At 47.6% G+C, this 23,960-nt stretch overlaps 1 protein-coding gene across 1 annotated transcript; it reads right to left on the reverse strand.

Moving 5' to 3' along the window:
* Positions 1-1,757: 1,757 nt before the first annotated feature.
* On the reverse strand, positions 1,758-22,823 carry NR2E1 (nuclear receptor subfamily 2 group E member 1). The gene is made up of 9 exons (XM_027089250.1): positions 22,068-22,823; positions 17,229-17,374; positions 13,907-13,994; positions 12,091-12,326; positions 10,664-10,810; positions 8,468-8,564; positions 7,931-8,080; positions 7,583-7,688; positions 1,758-3,400 (listed from the first exon to the last, which is right to left on the reverse strand). The coding sequence occupies exons 1-9, from the start codon at positions 22,090-22,092 to the stop codon at positions 3,238-3,240; spliced, it is 1,158 nt and encodes a 385-aa protein (XP_026945051.1). The 5' UTR covers positions 22,093-22,823; the 3' UTR covers positions 1,758-3,237.
* Between the last annotated feature and the right edge of the window lie 1,137 nt (positions 22,824-23,960).

Raw genomic sequence — 23,960 nt, forward strand, 5'->3', positions numbered from 1 at the left:
GTGCTACGCGGCTGCTTCCCACTAGCTATCTATTTTACATTTGGTAGTGTATATATGCCCATGCCACTCTCTCACTTTGTCCCAGCTTCCCCTTCCCCTTCCCTGTGTCCTCAAGTCCATTCTCTAGTAGAGAATGGACTTTATTCTGCGTCTTTATTCCCGTCTTGCCTCTAGGTTCTTCATGACTTTTTTTTTTTTTTTTTTAGATTCCATATATATGTGTTAGCATACGGTATTTGTTTTTCTCTTTCTGACTTACTTCACTCTGTATGACAGACTCTAGGTCCGTCCACCTCACTACAAATAACTCAATTTTGTTTCTTTTTATGGCTGAGTAATATTCCATTGTATATATGTGCCACATCTTCTTTATCCTTTTGTCAGTGATTCCCCCCCTCATCTTCCTCGAAAAGCGTACACTCCCTGACCCCATGAGGTTGGGTTTGGCCATGTGTTTGGCTTTGGCTGGTGGAAAGTGAACACGCATGTCGGGAGCAGCAGCTTTAAATGTGTTCGCATGGTTTGGCTCAGCCCCTTGCACTTCTGCACTCTGTTATGCAAAGAAGTTTCTCTAAGGAAGATGCTAGTCCAGAATGAGGAAACACTGGAGCCCACTTGAACCCAAACTGCAGCCAGGTGCCCAGCCCAGCAGTCCCATGGGCAAGAAATACAAGTTTGTTGTTAAAAGTCTTGGGGGTTGTAATTCAGCATTATTGAAGTAAAACTTGATTAATACATGGATGAACAGCCTTGAATCCATTGCTCATCTTTGCCAAATCTTGTCATTGAACTTATATTTGTTTGCAATTCTCTTTTGTCTTATGAAATCAACCATTTCAGAAACATCTGAGGGAGGGTCTTCTTGGTACCCTTCAGCAATCCCATCCATTCCCAAAGGTAACCACTATCATATGGTTAGTGTTTACCATACTCATGTTTGTTTTAAACATATGCTATACATTTGTATATCTATAAACATGGTGGACTATTGTTCTGTAGGTTGCAAAATTTTATATTAAAACCAATCTGTATGTATCCTCTGGGATTCACTTCCCCCAACACCATATTCCAGATTTACCAATGTTATACATCAGCTCTAGTCCATTCACTTGAACTATTGTAACACTGTCTGTATTTACCACAATTTATCTATTCTCTGCTGGTGGACATTTTAGTTCTTAAATATGAACAGTGTTGTAAAGAACATTCTTGTACAAATCTTTGAGTAGCTTGCTTTCCTTTAAGACCAAGTTCTTTTTCTCAGTGGAATTAGTGGACTAGGAGTGGATGGCTGATTGAACTTCCACACATGCTATCTGCCAAGTCAGTTTAGCCACGAGATGCTAGTGCCTCTGCTCCAGACTCTTGCTGGAGCTGCTGCCCAGGAGGAACGCATAGTGCCCATGTCCTTGGGCAACTCTGATTTCCACCACTGGCTTCTGGCTGTGGGACCAGTGCCCTGAGATTTGCTGGGAACATCTCAATGCACTTTCTACTGCTCTTTCCGCATCTTACTCACCAATATGGTTCTTCACACTTTATCTTTTTGATCATTAAATAATTTTAAGTTCCTGGTCAGGACTGAAATGTTGGCAAGAGAGTTAGAAACAGAGGAGTGAGTGAATGAAGACTCTGTTAATCGGCCTCTTTCTTCCTCACACAGCAATTTTTCTAACAGATGCAATTACATTTGAGAGCTGCAGAGAACAGAATCTTATGTTTTATTTCTTTATTCATCATTCTACATGGGATTCACTGTAAAAAGGAAATTGCCTTTGTGGTTCAGTTCTTCAGGCTGCAGTGCTCTGAGCTTCAGTTTTTACACCAGCTGCCGCCGCCGCCGCCTTGTAACTGGTAGATAAGAACCAGCCGGGGAGGGAGGCTAAGAAATCAGGCAGAGTTCATTTAAATTCAATATATTTTTTATTCTTTGTAAATACAATGAGTACAACCTTTTAACTTCACAAATCAGTTAATTCACTTTATACAAGGAAAGTTTTACTCATCCTATAATAGTCCAAGTGCTGAATATTTTTCCTCAGTGCTAGTACCTAATAAATCAAAATGTGAAAAGTACAGCAGCTATTTAAAAATGTTTGTTTCTACATTTCCATAAGTAGAGATTTATACCAAAGGAGCAGCTTATAGTGTAGGACGAAGTGTGTGTGTGCACGTGCAGGCATTCAAAGCTTTACTAGAAACCGGTTTTCTGAAAGGCATTGAAGAGTCTCAGGCTGTTAGCATTGGATCAAGAAGCCCTTTAGCATCCATCTCCTTGAAGTTCCTTCTGGTCTCATGTCTCTGTTCATTTACTGTCTGGTGTGACTCGCTGAAACACGAGTTTGGACCCCCATTGCCTTTGGTTTCAGCACTGTGTTAATGGGACAGCAGTCTGCCTCACTCCATCATTCATCTCCACTTTATTTGGTTTTGCTGTTTTTATTCATCCTCCCTCGACTTGTGTTCTTTTAGTAAAGCTCTTCTATTTTTAGATGTTATCCAACCTGAAGTCCTGGTGAGAATCTCATTTTCGTCCACCAATTCCTTTGACAAGGTTGCCTGGCCTATGGTATTAAGAAGAAGAAGGAGGGGGAGGGGGAGAAGGAGGAAGAGGAAGAGGAAGAAAGAAAGAGAAAGGAAGAAGAGAGAGAAAAAGCAAATCTCACAGCATAAGCTACCTTTCACTTATTAACTCAGTTCTGAAGGCCACTTTATGAAGTAGTACAATAGAAGGGAAACTTTTGATAAAACTTTTGATTTAAAACCTAACCATTATTTTTGAAATAAATTCTTCAACATAAGATAGTTCTGAAGGCTGCTGTATGATGTTATACACAGAACTATATTTGGTTACCCAACTTTATACGCTAAAAGGGAAAAAAAATGTTCTACTTATGTTTCAGCTGTTGATAGATCAGCCTGATCTTCCAGGTAAGAGGCAGAATGGCCTGGCCTGTGGCAACCCCGAATTCGGTCCCCTCCCAGGGCATGGTAGCAGTGAGTCCTCTCTGCTCAGGCGGTCCTCTTACACCCCCTTTTCCTTCCAGGCCACCCCACCCTGGGTGAGGCAGCAGGTCAGAGCTACTGGAATTGTTTTGTGTCAATTGACATTTTTTCCTGAAGGCTACACATTCCCAGGTTTATGCTTCCTGAAGGGTTTGTTAGTTGAGGCTTGTTCTCCATGGGTAGAAGTTCATCAGATACTGTCCCATCCTGAAAAGTAGGGACTTGGAGAGCTTAGATATCACTGGATTTGTACATATCTGAAAGCAGTCTTGTAATTGGCACATTGCCGATGGTTTTTTTGAAAAACACTTCCTCTATGGTTGATGGACTAATAGAACGTAAAGCTGGCAAAAGTAACAGGAGTTTTCCAAAGCGACAGGGTTGAGTGGGATATCTGGAATAGGAGAAGCCATGAAAGCAAGGTAAGATCCATCACTAACAGGCTTAATATCTCATCCTTGAACACACACCATCTTCAGCTTAATCTCCTGATTCAGCCTCTTTAATAACATACTACAGAATCCTAGCCTAGGCACTACTGTCCCTGTTTTGCAGGTGGAATAATTGAGGCATGGAGAACATAATGATGCTGCCAAAAGCACACGGTGACTGTCTCCTCATTAGCACAGGGGTTGCAGTTTTTTTGGAGAAAAAGTAATTTTAAGAAACATGGTACTAAGTTTAGACCAAATAATAAAAGGTTGCCAGTGTAGAAACCAACCAATGGTATTGATGACAAAACTAGTGACAACATCCACAGTGTCTGATTCACAAGACTCCTTCATGAGGCTATTTCCCTCAAATAAAATGGATTCCTTTTCTAAGCAATTCTCTAAATTATTATTCAGGCACTATACTTAGTCACTCTCAGGAATAATTCCCTCCTTATTACACTGCAAATTAAAGACTAAATTCTGTTGGCTGGCAGTGCCACCCAACTTTCATGTCAATGAAATTGGCATATAATTAAAGATGTGAGAAATTGCTGAACAATTTCCTCTCTTGATGTCCAACGTACATCTGTGCTCAGATGTGCAAGTTCAATTTTCTGCTGCCTTTAGATGCCTATAAGCCACCTCCTCACTGCCTTGATGCGTCTTCAGTCAATAGCTTGGAAGCAGGTGTCAATACAGTCTACCAGGAGGTCTCCCTCCACTGACACAAACCACCCAAAAGACTGACCTCTGGAGACACTTATCTGTGACTCAGCCAGGTTCAGTCCATGGCCACAGGTGCTAGAAACTGACAGATATCAATTCCTACACAGGAGTTAGGTAGCTGAACACTGAGTTTAACTGCCCAATAACCCCACCGTGCAGAGTCCAGGGGAACAACTTTCATGCTTGTCTCTTAGCTTTGGGCACAAGAGAGTCCCTCTCTTCAACCTGATACGAGGCTGCTCATTCATTCTGGGCCTCTGAGGACCTCATTTGGCTCTTTCACTGCCCAGCTTCATGACCACCAATGGACAGGGACCACCAGACCACCTTTAATAATGTGGTATGGACACGGTGTAGCTTCTCTACATTTAAAAAATACATAAATCCCACCGCTTACTCTACTTGCCAAAAACATCTCCTACGTTTCCTGGAAAGTATTCCCAAGGCCCACGTCTCCCTTTCACCTTGGCCACTTACTCTCTTCAGCAGCTCTGTTTCCCTTCTCAGGCAGGCAGAGGAGAGAAGCCCCCTGAAGTGGGTGGGAAGCAGTGGCTGCCTAGATAAGCCCCCACTGTGTCTGCAGCATCCACCCAACATGCTGAAGTTTCCCACAGTGAGAAAACACTGTGGGAAATAACTACTTTCAGAAAGGACGTATTTTGGTGACTCCACAGACAGTTAACTCTTGATTTTCTGTGAGTAGATTATCCACTCACCTACTCACCCACTTCTTTTATTCTCTAGTTAGGAAGGGGCTGGTTAGTCAGTCAACACAAATTGTTTATTATATGTGGAGTACTCTACTACCCAGAAACAATAACCATGTGTATGTGTGTGTGTGAGACAGAGACAGAGAGAGAAGGAAAGAGAGGGGCTCTCTGACTGCTCAAAATTATTTTGTAGAGTATCTTTGCCCTTGACTTCATCCATCAGCATACATAACTGGAAGTTTTCTTTCCAGGTGTAAGTGTTCTGTGTCTGTCACGGATTCGGGTATTTGATTGTCAGTTATATAGTTTATTATATATAACTAAATTGTTTATCACTATATGTAGTTATATATAGTTGTTACACATAGTTGTATATAGTTTGTTTGAAATGCCGATTTCTAGCCCTCTCCTCGTGTCCTAGGTAATTAGAGAAATCACTTACCGGGCTGTAACAATCAGCTCAGTTTGCAGCTTTAACAATTAATGCACAATTAGCTCAGTTTGCCACATTAACTTCTCAATTTCAGATTTTATTTTTCTAGACAGGAAAGTGCTAGAGGAGAATGTTCGCTGATTTGAAGGAGCTAAGCAGTAAGGTATAGTCAGTTTTGTCACATGTATGACTCTAGATATTAGTATTAAATTCTAGCTGTAGCTGATATCATGAAATGAAAGGCTCACGTCAAAGCAGATGTGTTTCTTCCATGAATAATTTCCTTGTTTTGAGGGTGACAGAGGAGTAGTATACTTGTCATTTCTCGAAACTAGACTTCTGTTAATTTGTGGTTTAACTCTCTCAGGTCGTCCTAGAAGCAGCTCCTGAAATGTCAGGCTCTCTCCTTACTCTCCTTACTCCCTCCTTTCTCCCTCTCCTCCCTTACTCCTTACTCCCTCTCCCTTACTCCTTACACCTTCCATGGCACCTCTACCAGCCCCTCTTCTGCCTCCTGTTGGTCCCCTTCTCTCCTGCTGGAATCCAAGAACTAGCTCACATGTCTTCTCGATGCATCAGACTTTGCAGATTTTTTTCTCACTCCCTCCAACGAGAATTTCTCTCTCTCACTCCCCACTTTGCTTTTTCTCTTCCCTGGTCTGAGTTGGAGTAACACTTCTGCCTACTTCCTGCAACGATAATGGGTAGTATCTTGTCCTTTCTCGTGTTCCACAGTGCTCACCAGCCACCCTGCACAAAGCGAGTACTCAGCAAAGGCTTGACTGAATCAATACCTAGTATCATATTCTCCTGGTGTGATGTTCTTTATACCTTAAAGACTCTAAATGTCAGAGGTCAGTTATGATATACAATTTAGTTTTTAGTGGGGAAAAAGTGCCCAAATTATGTACTGTTCCATTTTATAATTCTGAACAAATGTAAGTGCTTACTATATACATTCTGAAAGTAAATGTGGATTTTAAATTTAAAACCACAGAACTTTAATTTGGAAAAACATACACAGGCTCTACCACTCATCACAGTTTCAGTAATATTCCATGGACAGGGAACAATTTGTTGTTGCTGTTAAACTCACATTTTACAAATTTACTTGTTCCCCTACTTTTAGGGAAAATCATAATATGCTGGGTTGTAAGGCACACAGTAAGCACTCAATAGATATTGGTTGCTATCAGCTATTGAAGATCTACTGTGAAGCCTAAAGCTTTCAGGAATAGGAATTCCGAAAAGCTACATTCAACGACTCTGGGACAGGGAACAGTTTTACTCATTAGTATTCAAAAGAGGATTTATAAAAGGATAAGGAGATCCCTGCAGAAGTGGTATCATCCCAAATGAATACAGGTGACTTGGGGTTTCTTTGACCCCTTCAGTAATGGAAGCATTAACTGCCTCTACCCATTTGATTTAGTTTCTCCCAGCCTAGTGTCTATGGGTGATGTTGAGATGATAGAGACTGGTTTCCATGGGCTTCTCTTCAAGATCTAGAGAATAAGTAAGAAGAGCAACTCTATTCTAACCTCAGATCTACTGCAGCCCTAACTTAGGAAGCCAGCAAGGTTTCACTGCTCTTTAAAAGCCTTGCTTTTTTCGTCTGAAAATGGAATCAGAAAGTCTGTAGACCTCGTGGTGGATTTGCCCATTTGGTGGGCCAGGAGGAGCACTGCTGGAACCCCAGTGACTGAGAGTTTCTCCAAATAGCCAAGAACAGCCTCTGTCAGTGGGCTTTGCTTGGCCAGGTAACATGGTGGGTGCTATGGCTCAAAATCAGTCAACAGATACCAATCACCAAAGCCAGACAGCAGTCACGATGGGGTTAAAGATGACCGCTTTAGAAAGTTCTCTGGTCCTTCTATTTGGGATTGGCATCCAAAGAAAGGCACTTGCCTTTTTTAAAGGGTCATGTGACCACTCTCTAATATATCAACTAACATAACACTTTAGCCTTCATTTTTCACCTTGCTCACATCTGGGCCCATTCACCTCAATGTGTTCAGCTATATTGATGGATCAACTTATTCATCCAGGAAAGGTGTAAGGTGTCTGGCAGTGCTTTCAGTTTCGTAATGTAATTTGATTTGCTCCTCTCACCTACCCTTCGAAATACGCGAGGACACAGATTCTAATTAAATTAACTGGCTTGGCAACAGGATAATTAGTCACAATGTTTGAACTGGCTTTTTGCTGTCTGCTCACACATTCACAATGGAAGCAATTTTCTTAAGTACACGTTCAAGGCAAACAAGGGTCACCTGGTATGGATGTAGCTGTTGAGAGTTAGCTGAGCCTCATCTTGAAGAGCTGCGATGGCGGCAGCATTCCGGAAACTTCTCAGTTCAGAACCACTGTGTGTAGGAACTAGAAATGAAGACCAGGAAATTGTGATAGGCAGCACAGGAAATGCAGATGGGGAAAGCACTCTCTGGAAGTGGATGGCCAGCAGAAGAACATGCAGGTTCCATGGCTATCGAAAATGGAGTCAGACTAAGAGTATCAGCTCTCTTGAAAACCATCACCTCTTTTTTGGACTTGGAGGTGGCTGAATTAGTGAGATGGCAAAACTGGGGAAGGAGAAGAGACAGCAGTTTGTGTCTGCTTACCAGCTTTGAAAGTGACGATGCATTTTAGACAGGCAAATTCAGTAGCATCTAACCGGAGTTGTCTAAACCGAGCCACCACCTCTTGTAAAGCCTGTATTTCAGATATGATCTTGTTCAGCTTCTGGGAATCTGTGTTGTCACCATTCATGCCTAGAATAAAAATATGCAATAAATGCTCTAACATGAAGGCATTTTCATGATTTAATATTGATTTTTGACAAAATCCTGCATATCAATATCTATTCAATTGTCACTCTAAGATATCTGATTCCATGTAAACTGGCTATATTGTATGAAAGTTAATATAAAATCTTCTCTTGGATGATAACAAACACAGTAATTTGCATTTAAATAACAATGCAAGCAGTCATGAATACAACAAAACAACATTATTTGCATTTAAATATAGATTTATAAATGACAGGTATACTCTATTGTTCAGCAGGAATTTGTTATTCTTTACATGTTGTTCTTTTTTCAGTAATGTATTTTTATGGTAATTTCTACAACAAAGTCATTAAATTGTGCAATTCTTACCAGATACAGCCAGTAGAGTGTTAGCATCAACCGGAATGGCCCATTGTGCTATTCCTAGAACAAACAGTTCTCTCCAAGCATCTTCCAAAAGCATCAGCTGTCATACAATAGATGTATAATATAATATAGTGTGTAATTTATAAATTTATAAACAATTTCAATATGTAAATTTCCATCATTTTAAGAAGTGTTTTAAATGCCTGTCCTGATAGTTCTTCCTCTGAATATTCTAGCTTTCCCTTATTTTCTCATATTTTCCTTTATTAAAAGGTGTCTATACTTAAGCACATGCATTTGAGAGTCAGCCATTCCAATTCCCCAAATTTTGCTTCCCTTGGGAAAGAGTTTACCCTTCTTGTTCTTGCATCCATTTGTTCCTGACCACCTAGAAACTTCTCAGGAGACCCAGGCTCTATGAAATGTCACCAGCAGCACAGCAGGTGGATTCCCCTCATAGAAAATGTTGATATTATCAGGGTTGAGGATTCCAGACTAAGCATGCAGATGTGGGCCCCCATCTTCCTGGAGGGTTGAGCGGGCTGGGCTGGGAGAGTGATCACTAATTCCCAAGAGGCATGCAGGGAAATCAGGGTGTAATTATGTTAATCAGGTTTTGCTGAGTTTACCTCATCTCACTGCCTGATTTTTCTGAGACTCATAAGTGGACAGCATCAAGGTGCTTGTCATTTTCATTCTATTAAAATGTGCTACTGAATATTTAAAATGAAAATATGGCTCCTTTTCGAAATTAATGTACTGGATTCCACTTCACTGCAGTTTGCTTGTTGTTAAAGGGTTTCCGCCGAAGGGCTAAGTGGCAGACAGTAAGTAAATTTTGTTTGGATTAAAGAGTCTACAAATACTTGTTTTGAGAAAAAATAGCCAACTTACACACACACACACACACACACACACACACACACACACACACAGCAAATGGTCAGAGTCAACCAGTAAAGCTGGTCAAAGATAGAAACTAACCATCTTGAAAAATTTGTTTTTGAAAAATCTCTCAAAAACCAGTCAGTTCTGGATGTGAGAGGATTTCCTTTTGAGAGCTAAGGGCTGAATTGTGAAGGCTTGTAACCAAAATCACAATTAGACCAAAATGTTTAATTTTCAAAGTGCTTTATTTTCAGTTTTATTGCATTAAATACAGAAAATAATACTTTAAAAATGCAAGGTAAACAATGTCTAATTCTGACCATGTCTGAAAGTCCAGGCCATGAAAAAAAGAACATCCCAGGTTAGAAGATTAAATGTTTTGAGCACATTGCCAGGGCTCTCTGTAGGAAATGTACTTCATATTAAGGGGCACTATTATGCTTTAATTAGGTATAAAATGAATTAAAGAAACAAATCCTTTGCTTTTGGAGCTACTTATTAGCCTTTTGGGAAATTTGTCATTAATTTCCATGAATGTGCTGGTGACGGCCAATTTTTGTGAATACTTCATTTTATGTCTTTCCCTTAAGGGCAGAAAAATTCTGGCAGAGGCCATTTCTGATATTCCTAACAACAAAACTTCTGAGTTTCCGTACGATGCAATTTTAAAGGCACATACTTTGTTTTCTCCCTCTTAATGTCATTTACAACCACAGGATTATGCACCAGACCTATTTGTTTACAAAAACTCTAAAAGCATTTAAAGAATCAAGGGAGGTGTGCAATGCACTCTTTAATCCTTCATGCTGATCAATCAGTGGCCAAAACTATGAACATCACAATGGAAAATATAAAGCTGCAAATATAAAATAATGAGACTAGTTCCCAAAATCTTACAAGGGAATACTCTCATCACGTTCTGTCTCTCAGTTCCAGTGTTCTTAAGAAAATATTGTTTTGTTAACAATTTTAAAAATCATTAAGATTTTTAAAATTTGTGATGAAATTTGCTGTTTCAATTAAACTAAAAAAAGATAATGAAAAAAAAGACAATGGTCTTGTATATTTGGTTTTTTTAGATCATATCCAACTTTCCTGGAATAACATAATTACATTTCTTAGTAAGGATTCCATAGCTAGCTATTTTGAACCCATAGCAAGAAGCTAAGAAAAATCATTTCCTACTGCTGTTAAGAACGGATGCTTGGCCTTGGTGATTTATCCAGGTAACTTCTCGTTTCATAAGACTGGCTACTGTTGCTTCTTTCCCAACCCCCTTCCCCCAAGAGCTCAGTGCCCTCTTGGTCATACCTGGTCTTGCAAACATAGCGTGGAGAAAGCTGGAACACTCTTAGCCCACTTGATGCTCATAAATAAAAGCCTGGCAGCTGATTCACACACTGACTCTGTGGCCACTTCATAGAGATACATTGGGGTCCCATTCACTTCATGGGGGTACTGGGTGGGGAAGAAAGAGAAACAACAGGGAGTAAGGAAACTGCAGCTTTGCAAGAAGAGCCAAATTTTAAATTTTCTAATTAGACCAGTGAAGGAGATAGGAATATCTATAGAGTTTGGGGAATAATAATTGATGGGAGAGGCTCATTTCCACTCTTTGGCGGCCTGTTCCTTCAAGAGGGGCATCTGGCTTTTCTATCCCCTGCAGCAAATTTTCCTCAGGCTGAGCCAAGTGCCAAGCCTGTCTCCCAATTTAGACAAGAGCTTCTTGCATTTGAGTAAATAAAAATAGATGTGGAGAAAGTATAAATTAATAGGCATCCCAAACACAAATATGCATATGAGTATTTTTAGAAAGGATTAGTATATTATGGAAATATTTCAATTAGACATCTTAATCATTCATAGAGCATTCCCATTCATAACTGACGACATATTCATAACACTACTTTCCCAAGCTTATTATACACATCAAGGATAAGAAAGCAATATTAAATATTGTGTGTGTGCGTGTGCCCAGGTGTTTGGCTTCCCTGCAGTGTGGGGCTGCAGCTGGCCCTCCTCTTGGGGAGAGAGATCTGGAGCCCTTCTCGGCCTGGAGTGGGGGCTTTGGGTAGGTACCAACTGGAAGCCTGGAAGGTAGTCCCTAGGTGGCAGCCCTTTGAGGTGGTTCTGGCGGTGTCCCTGCTAGTAGAGGCTCAATTCTCGTGTAAATTCATGCGGCTCAGAAGAGAGTACGGGGAGTGGGAAATGAAGCCAACTTCTTCAAACTGTCCTAACAAGGTGAGCTCCACATTTCTCTCTTGCATTAGGGACCCATGGCTTTGCCCAAGAGATTAGACCCCTGCAGTTGCAATTCAGGGGCTCTTCTGCCAGCTGCAGGCAACTTCTTTCTTCTAAAAACAAACTCTGCTCTTCTGTCCTCCAGGAACACCTAGGCTGCCCTCTTAGTTCAGCCAGGGCTTTACACTAGGTGTTTTCTAAAGATACAGGTTCCTGGGCACCACCTCAAATTTGCTGAAAGGGGGATGGGCCTAGGCGGCCACGTTTGCAGTCAGCTTAGAGAGTGACTTTACTGCACACTAAAATTTGAGCACCCCTAGCTCAACAGGGGAGAGAGGGAGGTCTAGAGCTCCCCGCAGGGCTCGGCGAAGCACCGAGCACCCCGTGAGGTCTCTCTCTCTCCATCTTTTGCCTGAGCCATGCCAGCTGAAAAAGAATGGGCGCGCCCCTCTCCGCCCTCCACTCGGAAAGGTCTCGGGCCCAGCAAGGTCACTGACCTTGGGCGTGGGCTGAGCCAGGCTCACGAGGGTCTGCCGCTCAGGGGTGGCGGACACGGCGGCCAGTTCCAGGCCGTGAGGCTCCAGCTGCGTAACCGCGGTGAAGAATGCCGGCGCGGGTAGTGCTGCGGAGGGGAAGTGCGCGGCCGCCCCGTTCTCTTCCTTGTGTCCACGGAAGTATAGGGCCACCTGCTTGCGGATGGTGGACGTCCGAGGCCCCCGCTCATGCTGCACGGCTACAGAGACAGACAGACCGGCGCACGCCCGAGATCAGAGACTCGGTGACACTTAGACGCTGCCGCGCTCTCGGGCCAAAAGCTGCGTCTGGACAGGCAAGGGCACCCGGGAGGTGAAGAGAAGGAGGGAGAAGGAATGTGAGGGTGGAGGGCGCTCTGAGACCGTTTAACCCTTACACTGTTTGCATAAGGAAGCTGAAGCCGAGAAGAGCAGCCCGGCCCAAAGTGTCACACTAATACCCGAGCCTCAGGCAAAACTAGGTGTGTTCTCTGTCGGTTGAGGGCTCCTCTGCACCCAGGGAAGGTAGCAGGGAAACCAGAGACCCTCTGGGCAGGAGTAGCTGGGTCTCCACCGCAACCAAGGGTAAAGGGAGCATTGCGCACAGCCAGGCACAGCGTCTCTGCACACACTTTTCCCAATCCGCTCGACGACCACTCCCCCCCGCCACCTCCATCCCTCGCCCCACTTGGAGATGCCGTTTGGCCTCCGAGGACCCCAGGAGAAAAGGACCCGAGCCCGGGTCCGCTGGGGAATGGGACGAGGGAAAGCCCTCTCAGAGTGTGCTGGAGGAAGGCAGGGGAGATGTGACAATTACCACCAACAGTTTAAACAAACAAATTAATTCAGGGCAATCTTCCGCTCGACGAGCTTGACAACTTGTCAATACACAAGTTCAACAGGTTGGACGCTCCCTCCTGCTTCCTGCGCCGCGGAGGAAGGAACTCTCCCCAGTGGGCGCTGTACCTCGTGGAGATGCCACCCTGCCCAGGCCTCCGTCCGGGCAAAGCCCACTCCGCACCCAGTCCTGAGGCCCCATCCCTCCCTCCCAGCCAAGACCCCTGCCACGTCCCGGCCTGGGGCGCCCTCGCCAGGCCACCTCCGGGCACGAGCTTGGATTGCACTCTAAGCCCAAGAAGCATCCTGACGACCTAGTTCTTGCTGCGCGCCTTTAAGAGCCTTCTGGGAGCTGGGTGTCCGAGGCACCCACTGGCGTCACTCTGCCCCTCCAGCCCCTTTCTTTAGAACTAAGAGAAGGCCCTGAAAAAGCTCAGATCGGCCGTCCTGATTTTGTAATCTTGGTGAGTCTACAAACAAGGGGTGGACATTCCGCGTGTTCGTGTCTCTGCCCTTCCTCCTTGAACCCGTCTCCTAGGCCCCAAGATATCCTCTCCAGGAGAGTATCCAGACAGCAAGACCCTGCGGGAGGCTAACAGGCTTAAGTCTGACCACAAAAGGGCTGCAAGGAGAGGTGAGAAGAAGAATCAGCATGGGAGGCCGGGAATGTCACATGCGGGTCCCCAGCAGAGTGGGGACTCCAGGAACGCTGGCTTCGTGGGGATGGTTGTGAGGCGCAAGTGTCCCACGTGGGCATGGGTCTTGCCCTGGGGAGTTCAGTGGGGTGAGGGTGGGGCTTATGCAGGGAGATGACTAAAGCCGGAGGCCAATTCCCAGCACCTGGAAAGAAATGCTCAGGAGATGATTTACATGCATAGGAGTGCCATTATTTTCTGTACACATAATTTACTTACTATTCAACCAACATAAGGATAAAAAGATGTACTAAGAATAAATAGATTACCATCTTTGTTCATGTTGACTTCCAAACACTTCTTCAGCCGACACGCCCTGCACTGGTTTCTGTGTGTCTTGTCCACCGGGCAGCCTCCCTGGAACAGAGCGCAGGCGGTCAGCGGCCCCCAGGACATTTAGACTGGGGACGCGAAGCCGGCGCCGGGTCGGGGAAAAGGCGTTGAGGCGGGTACGGACCCCGCAACAGACCCCGGAGCTGCAAGCCTGGGTCCGCGAAACGCGAGGGCCTTGGGCACCAGCGGAGCCAGGAAGAGAAAGGGCTGGGATTCCTGGGGCTACTTCAAAAGGACCAGCCCCTGACCCTATGAAAGCGGACAAGAAGGAAAGTCCTTCTCAAATCAGGTGAAGGGTCAGAGCTCCTGGTTTGCCCAGACTACGCTGCGTGGGGAGGAGCTCCCGAGGGGAACTTCCGCCAGGCGCAGAGGGGTTGGAGCGGGGCGAGACTTTTCAGGACCGAAGACAGCGACCTGCCCTGGAGGAGGAGGCCTTAGAGCTCTGCAAGGAGCAGGCTTGCCTGCCAGGACCCCTGCCACGTCCCCCTCCCACCAACTATTCTTTCCACTTTCAGGTCTTGAGTCTACCTCTTTCTGTCACTTTCTGGGTGAGCCCATTTATCTGTCAGATAAATATTTCCCATTATTCTCCACTCTCCTGTTTTCCTCTCTCGCCTTTGTACTCCAAGCCATGCTTCTGACCAGCATGTTGAGAGTTGTCTTAAAGACTAGCCTTAGCCCAGATTCATAGAAACACAGCCATTTCTGGAAGGTGAGGCAGAAGCCAGAGTGGTTAGGAGGGCAAGGCTTACAGATGTGAGAGTGGGAAGGGAAGAGCCCAAGGCCTGGACAAATTCTAGAAATGCCCACCATGTAAATATGACCAGGAAGATAATGTGATGAACTGTCTGACAAAATGATAACATAGATTGAGAATATTAGCACGATAACTGAAAAAAAAGAGGTAATTGTGCCTTAGAAATACTTATTTGAGATGCATGAGAAAATAAATGTTTTATCCAATGCAATTTTCTGGAAAAATACTGGCCATTAAAAGAGGAAAACAGAGAAAATTTCTAATGGAATTCACTCAGCGTTAGGTGCTATTACTGAGAGAACATATACATAGATTCATAAAGAGTCATGTCTACATGTGTATTTTATACACAGTAAATACATAAGAAGTTTGGTGCTCTGTTTATACTACTTGCTACTTTTACATTTACAGTGGGAAGAAAGAGAATAAAATAAATGTATTTTTATTTTGTTTCATAATCTCAAAATTCATATACTCTGAATTTGGAGTAAGCAAATTTTCTGAAATATCCCTTAGGAAAAAATTATACACTCAAACACACAGTTTTATGAGATCACACCCCTCTGATTTAAAATACGTTGATTTATTTAAAATAAAGGTAGAGCAGAAGTTCATAATAATTTCTAAACATCCTTGTTACTGTTAATAATAAACTAGAATGCTGTTTACCTAAGCTTAGAATAAAGGAGAGAAAGGAAATAAATTTTTTTCCTAACTGAATTCTTCAGGTCATCTTTGCTGGCCAATGTAATAGCTCAATGTAAAAAGGTTTAAATAACTTATTATTAAATGCAATCATATGCCTATCCTCAATGTTATCCTCCTAGTATTCTGATAAACATACTAATGCATAACAGAAGTCTTCATTAGTTCCTAGAAGTGTCTTCAAATCAGATCAAATGTATATAAATATCTGGAGCCTGAGAGAAAGATGCGCACTTCAGCTAGGTCCATTTATTCTCTGTGTAAGAAGAGGACCACCATGCCTGATGAGTCTATCAACACTCCTTTACAAGCACTTGGACTGACATCAATATGTGTGAATTGACAGCCAGCCCCTTTGAAAATATCAAGCATATTATCTGAGGTTTTGATTCCCCAATTCTGTGCATTGCATAAAAGTAAAAGATAACTTAAGTAGAGGCCTGCTCAAGTCTGATGACCCACAGTAATCTCATATTCTTGTGGGGCTACTGGGATACAGTTCTGTGTGTATATAATGTGATGTGTCCATATGGTGAAGAGAGAAACTGATACAGAGCTATGGACCCAATTAAACAGGTAACAGGGCTGGAGAGTTCAAAATAACTTATCCAAATGCAGCATCTTCTTGTTCTTGTTTTTGTTGATAATCCAAATCTATCAGAAATTGGTATGAGCAGACATAGGTTCAGAAAAAGATAAACAATTCACTAGCACCAGACAATATATGTGTATGTATATATGTGTATCATATATATTAATTAGTGAAAACGTTTTAGTATTTTGGTTACCAAAGGATGTTTTCTGATTACTGCACTCTCCAGGATCTTCTTGGGAGTGGAGATTGTCACTCTGTATTTAGGGTCTGTGTGCCTGGCTAAGGAGAAGGCCAAGTGTGGGACCAAAAGGCTGATCTCCTAGGTTGAAATAAACCTACTACTGAGCTGGAAACTGAGTCAGGGGGAGGTGTCTGCTCACTCTTTCTGGAAGCTCTGGCTCACACTCAACCCATGCCCCTACTCTTCTGTCTCTCTGAGACAGTTCTGCCTGCTCAAGATCAAAACAGAATCAACCAGAGAAGCAGAGAAAGTGAAGATTTGGGGACCGTGGAGAGGCTCCCAGTTTCCTTCCTTGGGCACCTTCTCTTCTTGCTCACTCTGCCCTTTTCTGACAAGGCCCAACTAAAGTCACATGGGTGCTGAAGCCCCACTACCCACTACCAAGCAGCCCTGCTTCTCTGAAGTTGAAGGCACAGCCCCTCATACAGCACATCCTCTCTGTTCCAACTAGCCAACGCTCACTTCGCTGACTGAAATGCCCTGTGCCTTTCACTTCTGCCCGGACAGACCTGGGTCAGAGCACTGAACTTAGGTGCTGCTAGGAATGGGACTGGGGTGGCAGTGACATAAAATAGCCCTTTTACCTGCCTGCACTTGTGGTTTAGATTCTAAAGTTCCTTAGATCCTCTGGGCTGGCTTTATAGTCACTGGGTGTGGGCCTTACCCAGTGTCAAAAACTGTCAGAGGATTAAAAAAAGGGGGCGGGGATTGATAGGGGGTGTAAGGAGATGCTGGGACTTCAGCTTTCCTCCTTCAAACTCAGCTCTCTTCCCTTGCCTCTTTCTGCCTTTCCCAAGCAAAAGGGCCACTGAGAGTTGAGGCAGGAAGGAGGGGAGAGGAAAGGAGAGGTCAGGGCCTAGTCTCTCCTCAGCAGCTTGGAAACTCAGAGGAGGCCTTGGCACAAACAAAGGAAGGGGAGGCGGCAGAGGGGAGCGGGGCAGCGCAGCCCTGCTAAGGTACCTGGTTTCCAGATTTGCAGACATACGTCCTATTCCTTCGGATACTTCGTTTGAAAAACCCCGAGCAGCCGTCGCAGGCGTAGACCCCATAGTGTTTCCCCGAACTGCGGTCGCCACACACTTTACAGGGGATATCTAAAATACGGCCTGAAATCGCAGGAAAGACAGGGAAGGGGGGATGGGGTGAGAGAGAGAGGAGGGCGGAGAAGGAGGAAAGGGGAGAGGGAGAGAGAGATGCTAAGCAATCTGACCTCTGAAGGGATTAGCACCGAAGCTGCGGTAAAAGCAAATAATGAAGTGATTTTATAGCCAAACTTTTTTTCCTTGAGCAAGTGTCAGTTTCCTACAATGAGCATTATTCATGCACCGCTACATGTATTTGGGTCTCCTCTAATCGCCGAAACCCATTTTGGAATAAAAGATTACAGCAGGCCAGGGCGGCAGCACGGCCGCCGCTGCCTTTCTGCTCCGCGGAAAGTTTGGCCGCCTCCCTCTCCTGCTCTTGCATTTAACAGAGAAAGTTGTTAGTGAGCGCGCGAGGAGACAAACTTGAAATGTAAAAGGGAAAAGAAGAAAAACAAACACGGCTGGAACCAGGGATGGCAGCTGGAAGGCAATCGAGTTTTCTCTGAGCTGCCGGGCGGTTGTTATTATTAGGATTATTATTGTAATGCTAATACTAGGATTATTAATGATAATAAGGGTAGTGGTAATTGCCCAACTTTCACTTTACCTATTTAAAATAATGCTTGATGGATCGCTTTTGAGAAATAATTTCTTTTAGGAAAAAAAATTTTTTTCTCCCCAAAGTAACCAGCACCGAGGTAGGCAAGTAGGAGGAGAGTGTTGTAAGTATGTCGATTCCCTGGCAGGTTAGAGTGGGACGACACCCCTCCGCCCCGACTCCCCAGCGTCTTCCTCCTTAAAGCCCTACCTTCTCACACTAGATCCTGCGGGGGTCCCTGGCTTTCTGTTTTTCCACCGCTGTCTGAGGCCGATTCTTTCAAAGTTCTGACTGGTTTCCCTAAACTGCCCCCACCCTCCGTGGCCTCGACAGTCGCCTGACTTAAGAGAAATAGCCTTGGAATCCCCTCTAGCCTGGGATGGCCGCGAACCCTAGAGGAATGTTAGGGAGAGGGTAAAATTCGAAAAGTTATAAGGGAGGGAACTATTTTTCTATAAGGTTCAAGGGTCCAACAAGCCTGAAGTGGTTCATAAGAACTTTGAAATCCTTCCTCGTGCAAAAAAAGGGAGTATTAAATAAAGGGTTAACTTAATTAATACTTTGATAACGATGATGATGATATTTAACAATACTAGTTAATAATTAACTTCTTTACATTTAATGTTCCCTTTGCTACCGGCCCGAAGGCCTCCAGTCTGGGCCCGGGCGGCCTCCGGCTTGGCCTCTGTGAAGCTGGCACCTTGTTCCCGGAGCGCTCAGGTTAGGGACCACGATTAGGCTGGGGTGATGGGAGGCAAGGGTGAGGACGACTGGTCCAGGGGAGTAGGGGAGGCGAGGGCGCCGCGCAGGAAGGGCCCGAGGCCTCAGGGTGGAAACTCGCCGGTGGATTCCGAGGCATCTGGCGGGCGCGCACCCCCGACCGCGGCCGTCGAGGAGCTGCAGGGGGTGGGGGCGGGGAGGACGCGGGCGGCAGGGTTGGGGAGGGGGTTTGGTAACCACCAGGCTCGGCCCGGGCAATTACAACCCCGCCGTAGCACCTGCCTATAGAGCCACCAGTGACCCGTCAAAAAAAGTAGCATGGGAATTCGGATGGCGACAAAGGCCGGCGGGGGAGGCGCGCGGCGCGGCGACCACCGCCTCGGCGCCCCCTCTCCCGCAGGGTGGGAGGAGAGGTTGTGCTGGGGGAAGGAGGGGGTTGTAGAAAGCCAGGGGAGGCGACATCGGGTTTTGTCCCTCACCCCCTCGGACCTGTCACTGCGCCCAAGGGAACTCAACGGCCGCGCAGCAGCCGCCCTCACTCTGGAAAGCAGTAAACTTGGTTTCCATATCTTGCAACCATTCTCCTCTGCATAACGCTCTGGCTGAGCTGGGGTCCGTGTTTGGGGTCCAGCCATCCTGTCGTCCCAGCTGTCCTCCTCTTCCCGGTGGCAGTTTTGATGATGCCAAGATGAGCTAGTGGGAGGAGCAGTGGTGGGGGTTCTCTTTCCCGCCCCCCATCCAGACGGGAGGCCAGGGACATGCATCTCTGGAGAACCCCGACGGGGTGGAGGGAGGACCAGTTAGGGGCGGGCGACGCTACTCGGGCTCCAGGGGCGGGGCTCCTAGACCAACGGCCCCCCCCCGGGGCCGCCACGGCGGCAGGGCGGCCCTGCCCCAGCGCAAACCTCCGGGCCGAGGCTCCCGGGGCAGATTAGAGACAGGCGTACCCACCTGGGGCGGGGCACAGAGGGGAGGACGCGAAAATTCCGGGGCAGAGCGGGTGTGCGCCTCAGACTCCGCCACCCAGCCACGTTAAGGTGACTTGGGTCACGAGACAAGCTGGTTGACCCCGTTGCAAAGCTCCCCTCATTTAGCAAGTCGAGCGAGCTCCGACGTGAGGCAGGCGGGAGTTTCCTGAGGCTGGAAAACCGTTCTTAACTTCCCTCGCCAGGGGGTCCCCTCGGGGCTTTTTGTGTGTCATAATTGCCTAAAGATATATGGCAGCTTCGATTACTGTAATTACCATCAGAGGCTGTTGAAAGAAGTTAGTCTGGGCTGCAGGGGTGACTGGCCGGGGTCTTGTTACCACCCAGGCGGGTCTCCCGGGTGACATCGCTCTGCTCTCCAGCTGTGCGAATCCGAGCAAGGCGGGAGTTGCAGACCTCGCGGCCGGGCTCAGCCCTGACCTCGCCCGCTGCGCGCCGACCCCCTCGCTGCTCGGGGCCCGAGGGCCGCAGGCCTGGGCCCCGCTGCCGCCACCGGTCTGGAGAAGGCCTGGATGGCGCGGCGCCGCGGGCGGGGTCAGCTGTTCTGCGGGCCTGAGAAACTCCTGCGGAGGCGTCCGGACCTGCGTCGGGCTCGAGGCTTAGGAGGCCCAACTCAGGCTCTTGGGAAGCTGGAAAGCTCCAAAGTTTCCCCAGTGTCATTCTGCCTTTTTTCCTAAAAGTCCGAACGGTCCGCCTGCGTCCTAGTCCATCTACAGCATGCGGGCGCGGTTCCAGCGAACCCAGTTCGTGCCCGCCCCTTCCCTCACCTCCGAGGCCTCACTTTTCAAGGCTCCTCAACCCCGGCGACTGCGCACCCCAAGTGGGCGAGGGGTCTGAGGATCCTTACTTCCAGGGAAGGAGGCGAGGACCTGTCACGGGGCAAGCAAGCACCGAGGCCTGCCGAGGCCTGCCGGCTTCAGTTTTTGAGGTGGAGGCTCGGAATGCACCAGGAAGGCTTTCCTTCTGCGCCTCCTGGGAAGGACGCACACACGCCACAACATGGGCCACAATAAATATGCGAGCTCGCCTCCTTTCCCAGAGATTCGAACAGCGAGGGCCAGGTAGGCCCGAGGTTAACTGGAAACTCCAGTCCTCCACCAGGGTCGGCTCTGATTCGGGCGGCAGCTGAGATTCCTTCTCTCCTCCCTCCGCCTTAGTTCCAAACATTTCTCCTTTTTTCTTCTTGTTCACGTTCACTTTAATTTTTAAAATGGCAGCGCCCAAAACCAAAACAAACGGACAAAATAAAAACACAACCCACTTCTTGAGAGGGAGGGGAGGAATTGCATCCCACTCAAGTGGGACTTCATTATCAGTCCTCAGAAGTATCTCGGACTCTCCCAACTTTCAAAGGCTCGGGACAATGAGCGGGAGTGAGGGGAGGGGGTGTTTGAGAAAAGCACAAGCGCCAAAAATGCCATAAGCGAAAACGACAAGGGCGGCGGGAGCACTCCGGGATGTGGGGACTTCGGCAGCGACCACCCCCAGCCTTGGACCCTGGAAACCGCAGCCCCGGGCCACCGGAAGGCGGGAACTGAAATGCCCCATGGAGACCCTGGCATTGCGGCCCCCAGCGCCGGCTCTGGCCTGCACATTCTCAGGGTCCGCAGGCAAGGAGCACGCAAAAGCCCTCGCACATACACTCAGACCTGCACTCCGGCGTCTAGGGGCGGTTAGAGATCAGCCACGACTTGGAGTTCCAAGGGAGAGCCTCCAGCTAAGCAGGGTTGAGGAAGGAGAGGAGCGCGCGGAGGGGAACAGGCCGCACTCTCCTGCCTCTGCCGAGCTCTCGCTCGAAAACTCCTTGGGATTAGGGATTTGGTCCTCTCTTTGCTAGAGCGGTTCGCCATACTTTAAATTCCCCAGTTATGACCTACGCGGATTTAGGATTAAGGAAAATGTGACTTTTAAATTGTTTCTGCTTCCCAATTTGCAGGATTATTTGAAATAGCTAGAAAAGGGGTGCAAAGCATTCCATTCAAAATCCGCTTTGCGCAAAGTTGCTTTTGCGCTCTGGAGCTCGGAGTTTTGAGCGAGCGTGTTATTGTGCTGCAGCCTGGGGCTGCGGCCTAGTTCCCGCCCCCGCCGCCTCCTCCCCCTCTTCCCCGCACCTGGCGGCTAAGTGGAGGCAACTCGCGGGACTGCTGGGCGGCCTGGGTCGCAACCTTCCCACCATACCAGAGAAAGGGGGGAATCAAGCAATCCAGAGGTAACGAAATTGTTCTTCCCTCACCACGAAAGGCACTGACTCATGGTCTACAAGGAGCTGGGCCAAAGCGCACACACCGCTGGAGTCCCTCTCCCAGGCTCGGAGTCTCGGAGATCGGAGCAGGACCTCCCCGGCTACCCCGCCCGCCCGTCCGTCCCAGCCTGCGCGCCTGAGCCCCGCAGCGGCCCGATAGGTACCCACTTGTTGATCCGGCCGGCTTGCTCATGCTGGCGGTCCCGGGGCGGAGCGGTTGGTGGGCGCTGCCCGAGTCCCGGCCGGCAACGCCCGCTTCGCCGCCGGGCGCCGCCGCTCTCCAGCCGCCTTCCAGCCTGGGAGGCTCCGGGGCCGGACAGGTGGGTGTCGGTTGCGCGCTGCGCTGCTCCCCGGGCGCTCAGAATTCGTTCCACAGTGGAAAATTAAGCATCCTTAAGTTTCTTCCCGCCTCTTGCAAAACCGCAGCTGCTGGGAATGTTGCTTGGTATGGACACAGGCATGTACAGACAAATGGAGAGACGGACAGGCAGATCGAGGGAGAAGGGAGGACAGGCAAGAGAAGGGTATTGAAGAACAGAGATGGAGACACGAAAATGGTCTTTCTACGGAGCAAAAAGGGCAAAATCCCTCTCTTTCCCCATTCCTGTCTCTCAGTCTTCAGTTCCTCCCTCTACATTAGGCAGGCAGAGTGTGGGCAGATCTCTACAGACCGTTGCTCTTTTACGGAAAGAAGGGAAACACACAACCGCAGCCTCAGGCAGATGGGCTCCGCGCTGCCCAAATCCGAGCGCGGAGTGGGAAAAACTAGATTGCTGGGAAGTCTTCCGAGGGAACAGGAGGCCAGCTCCCGGTTTCCGGGGAGAGCCAAGCACGCAGCGGCAAAGGGTTCCCGAAGTTCATTACCCCGTGACTTTGTGCCTGTCGCTGCGGACTGGGTCCCCTGTAATATCTCCAGAAGCGCTCTGACAGGCAGCCACGGGGAGGGGAATAGGGCGTCCCTGGCCCACTTAGCTTTTCCCCCAACTCCTGGCGGGGTCTGACGTCAGCCATGTGCGGGGAGGGGATGGAAAGAGGGAGGGGGTTAAATGCTAATGATATTAATGAACCTCCAAGCGGCTCCCAAAGAAAATGCAGGCGCTCTCGGAGCTGAGGAGTTAAGAGTATGAATAAGGGAGTGTGGCTCTGTGCGTGCGAGATGGTGAGGACAGTGCGGCTCTCGTAATAAAAATGAATTATTATATTTCATGGCAAGGGGGAAGGGGAGGGAGCTGGAGCTTTCTCAGAACACTTTCCCCCTTCTCTCCAGAGCGCCAGACAGATTCGTGGAAGAACTGGGTGGCTGTGTGTTTGTGTGTGATTGTGCGCGCCGGATATGGCCATGTGAGTTGGTTCATTCTTGGTCTCGTGCCCCTTCTGTTGGGTAAAACTTGGATCTGGTCCAAGGTGAGTAATTATTCATTTTGCAACTATCTACGGAACGTTATAGGCGAGGACACTGTGTGCGTATTTGAGGCCTGGGATGGGGTTTGCGGGAGGCTCCGCGTTCCTGTGGCCTTCGCGCTGTCCACTTGGGCACCAGCCGCCGGGAGGGTGCCGCCGGCTTGCTGAAGTAAAGCCCATCCGGAGCAGGGCGAAGCTATTTCGCCTCCATTATTTCTGCACTGGAGCGGCTGGAGGGTAGAGCTTTCCCTCCCGCTGCCCGTCCCCAGCGGGCTTCGCTTGCCCCCCACCGCCCCAATTCAGGGTCCAGGGATTCTGGAGAGCTTCCTCCCCCGCCTTAGCCCCCTACTCCTCCCGCCCGCCTTTCCCGCGATTCCTGTGCTCTCTCCTGCCCTGGATCCTGTACCGCGCTGGGAGAGCGCACGCCTAGACAGCGGTGATCCCCGATCTCTAAGAGATTAATTCTTACTAAAGCTCTCCCAGCAGCTTGAACTTGTCGAACAAGAGCTTGCCAGCCTCACCTCCTGGCGTGGGCTTGGCCAAAGGTCAAGGGTCACACCTCCTGCTCTCCCGCCCTCCGCTCAAGCTCTGGGGGAGGTGAACAGATAGTAGCACCCCGCAATTCTACCCGCCCGCTCCCGGTCCCACTTTCTCCAGACT

The sequence above is a fragment of the Aethalodelphis obliquidens genome, unplaced genomic scaffold (genome assembly GCF_003676395.1).
Source record: "Aethalodelphis obliquidens isolate GAN/ISIS:26980383/991018 unplaced genomic scaffold, ASM367639v1 scaffold3, whole genome shotgun sequence".
NCBI classification, from domain to species: Eukaryota; Metazoa; Chordata; class Mammalia; order Artiodactyla; family Delphinidae; genus Aethalodelphis; species Aethalodelphis obliquidens.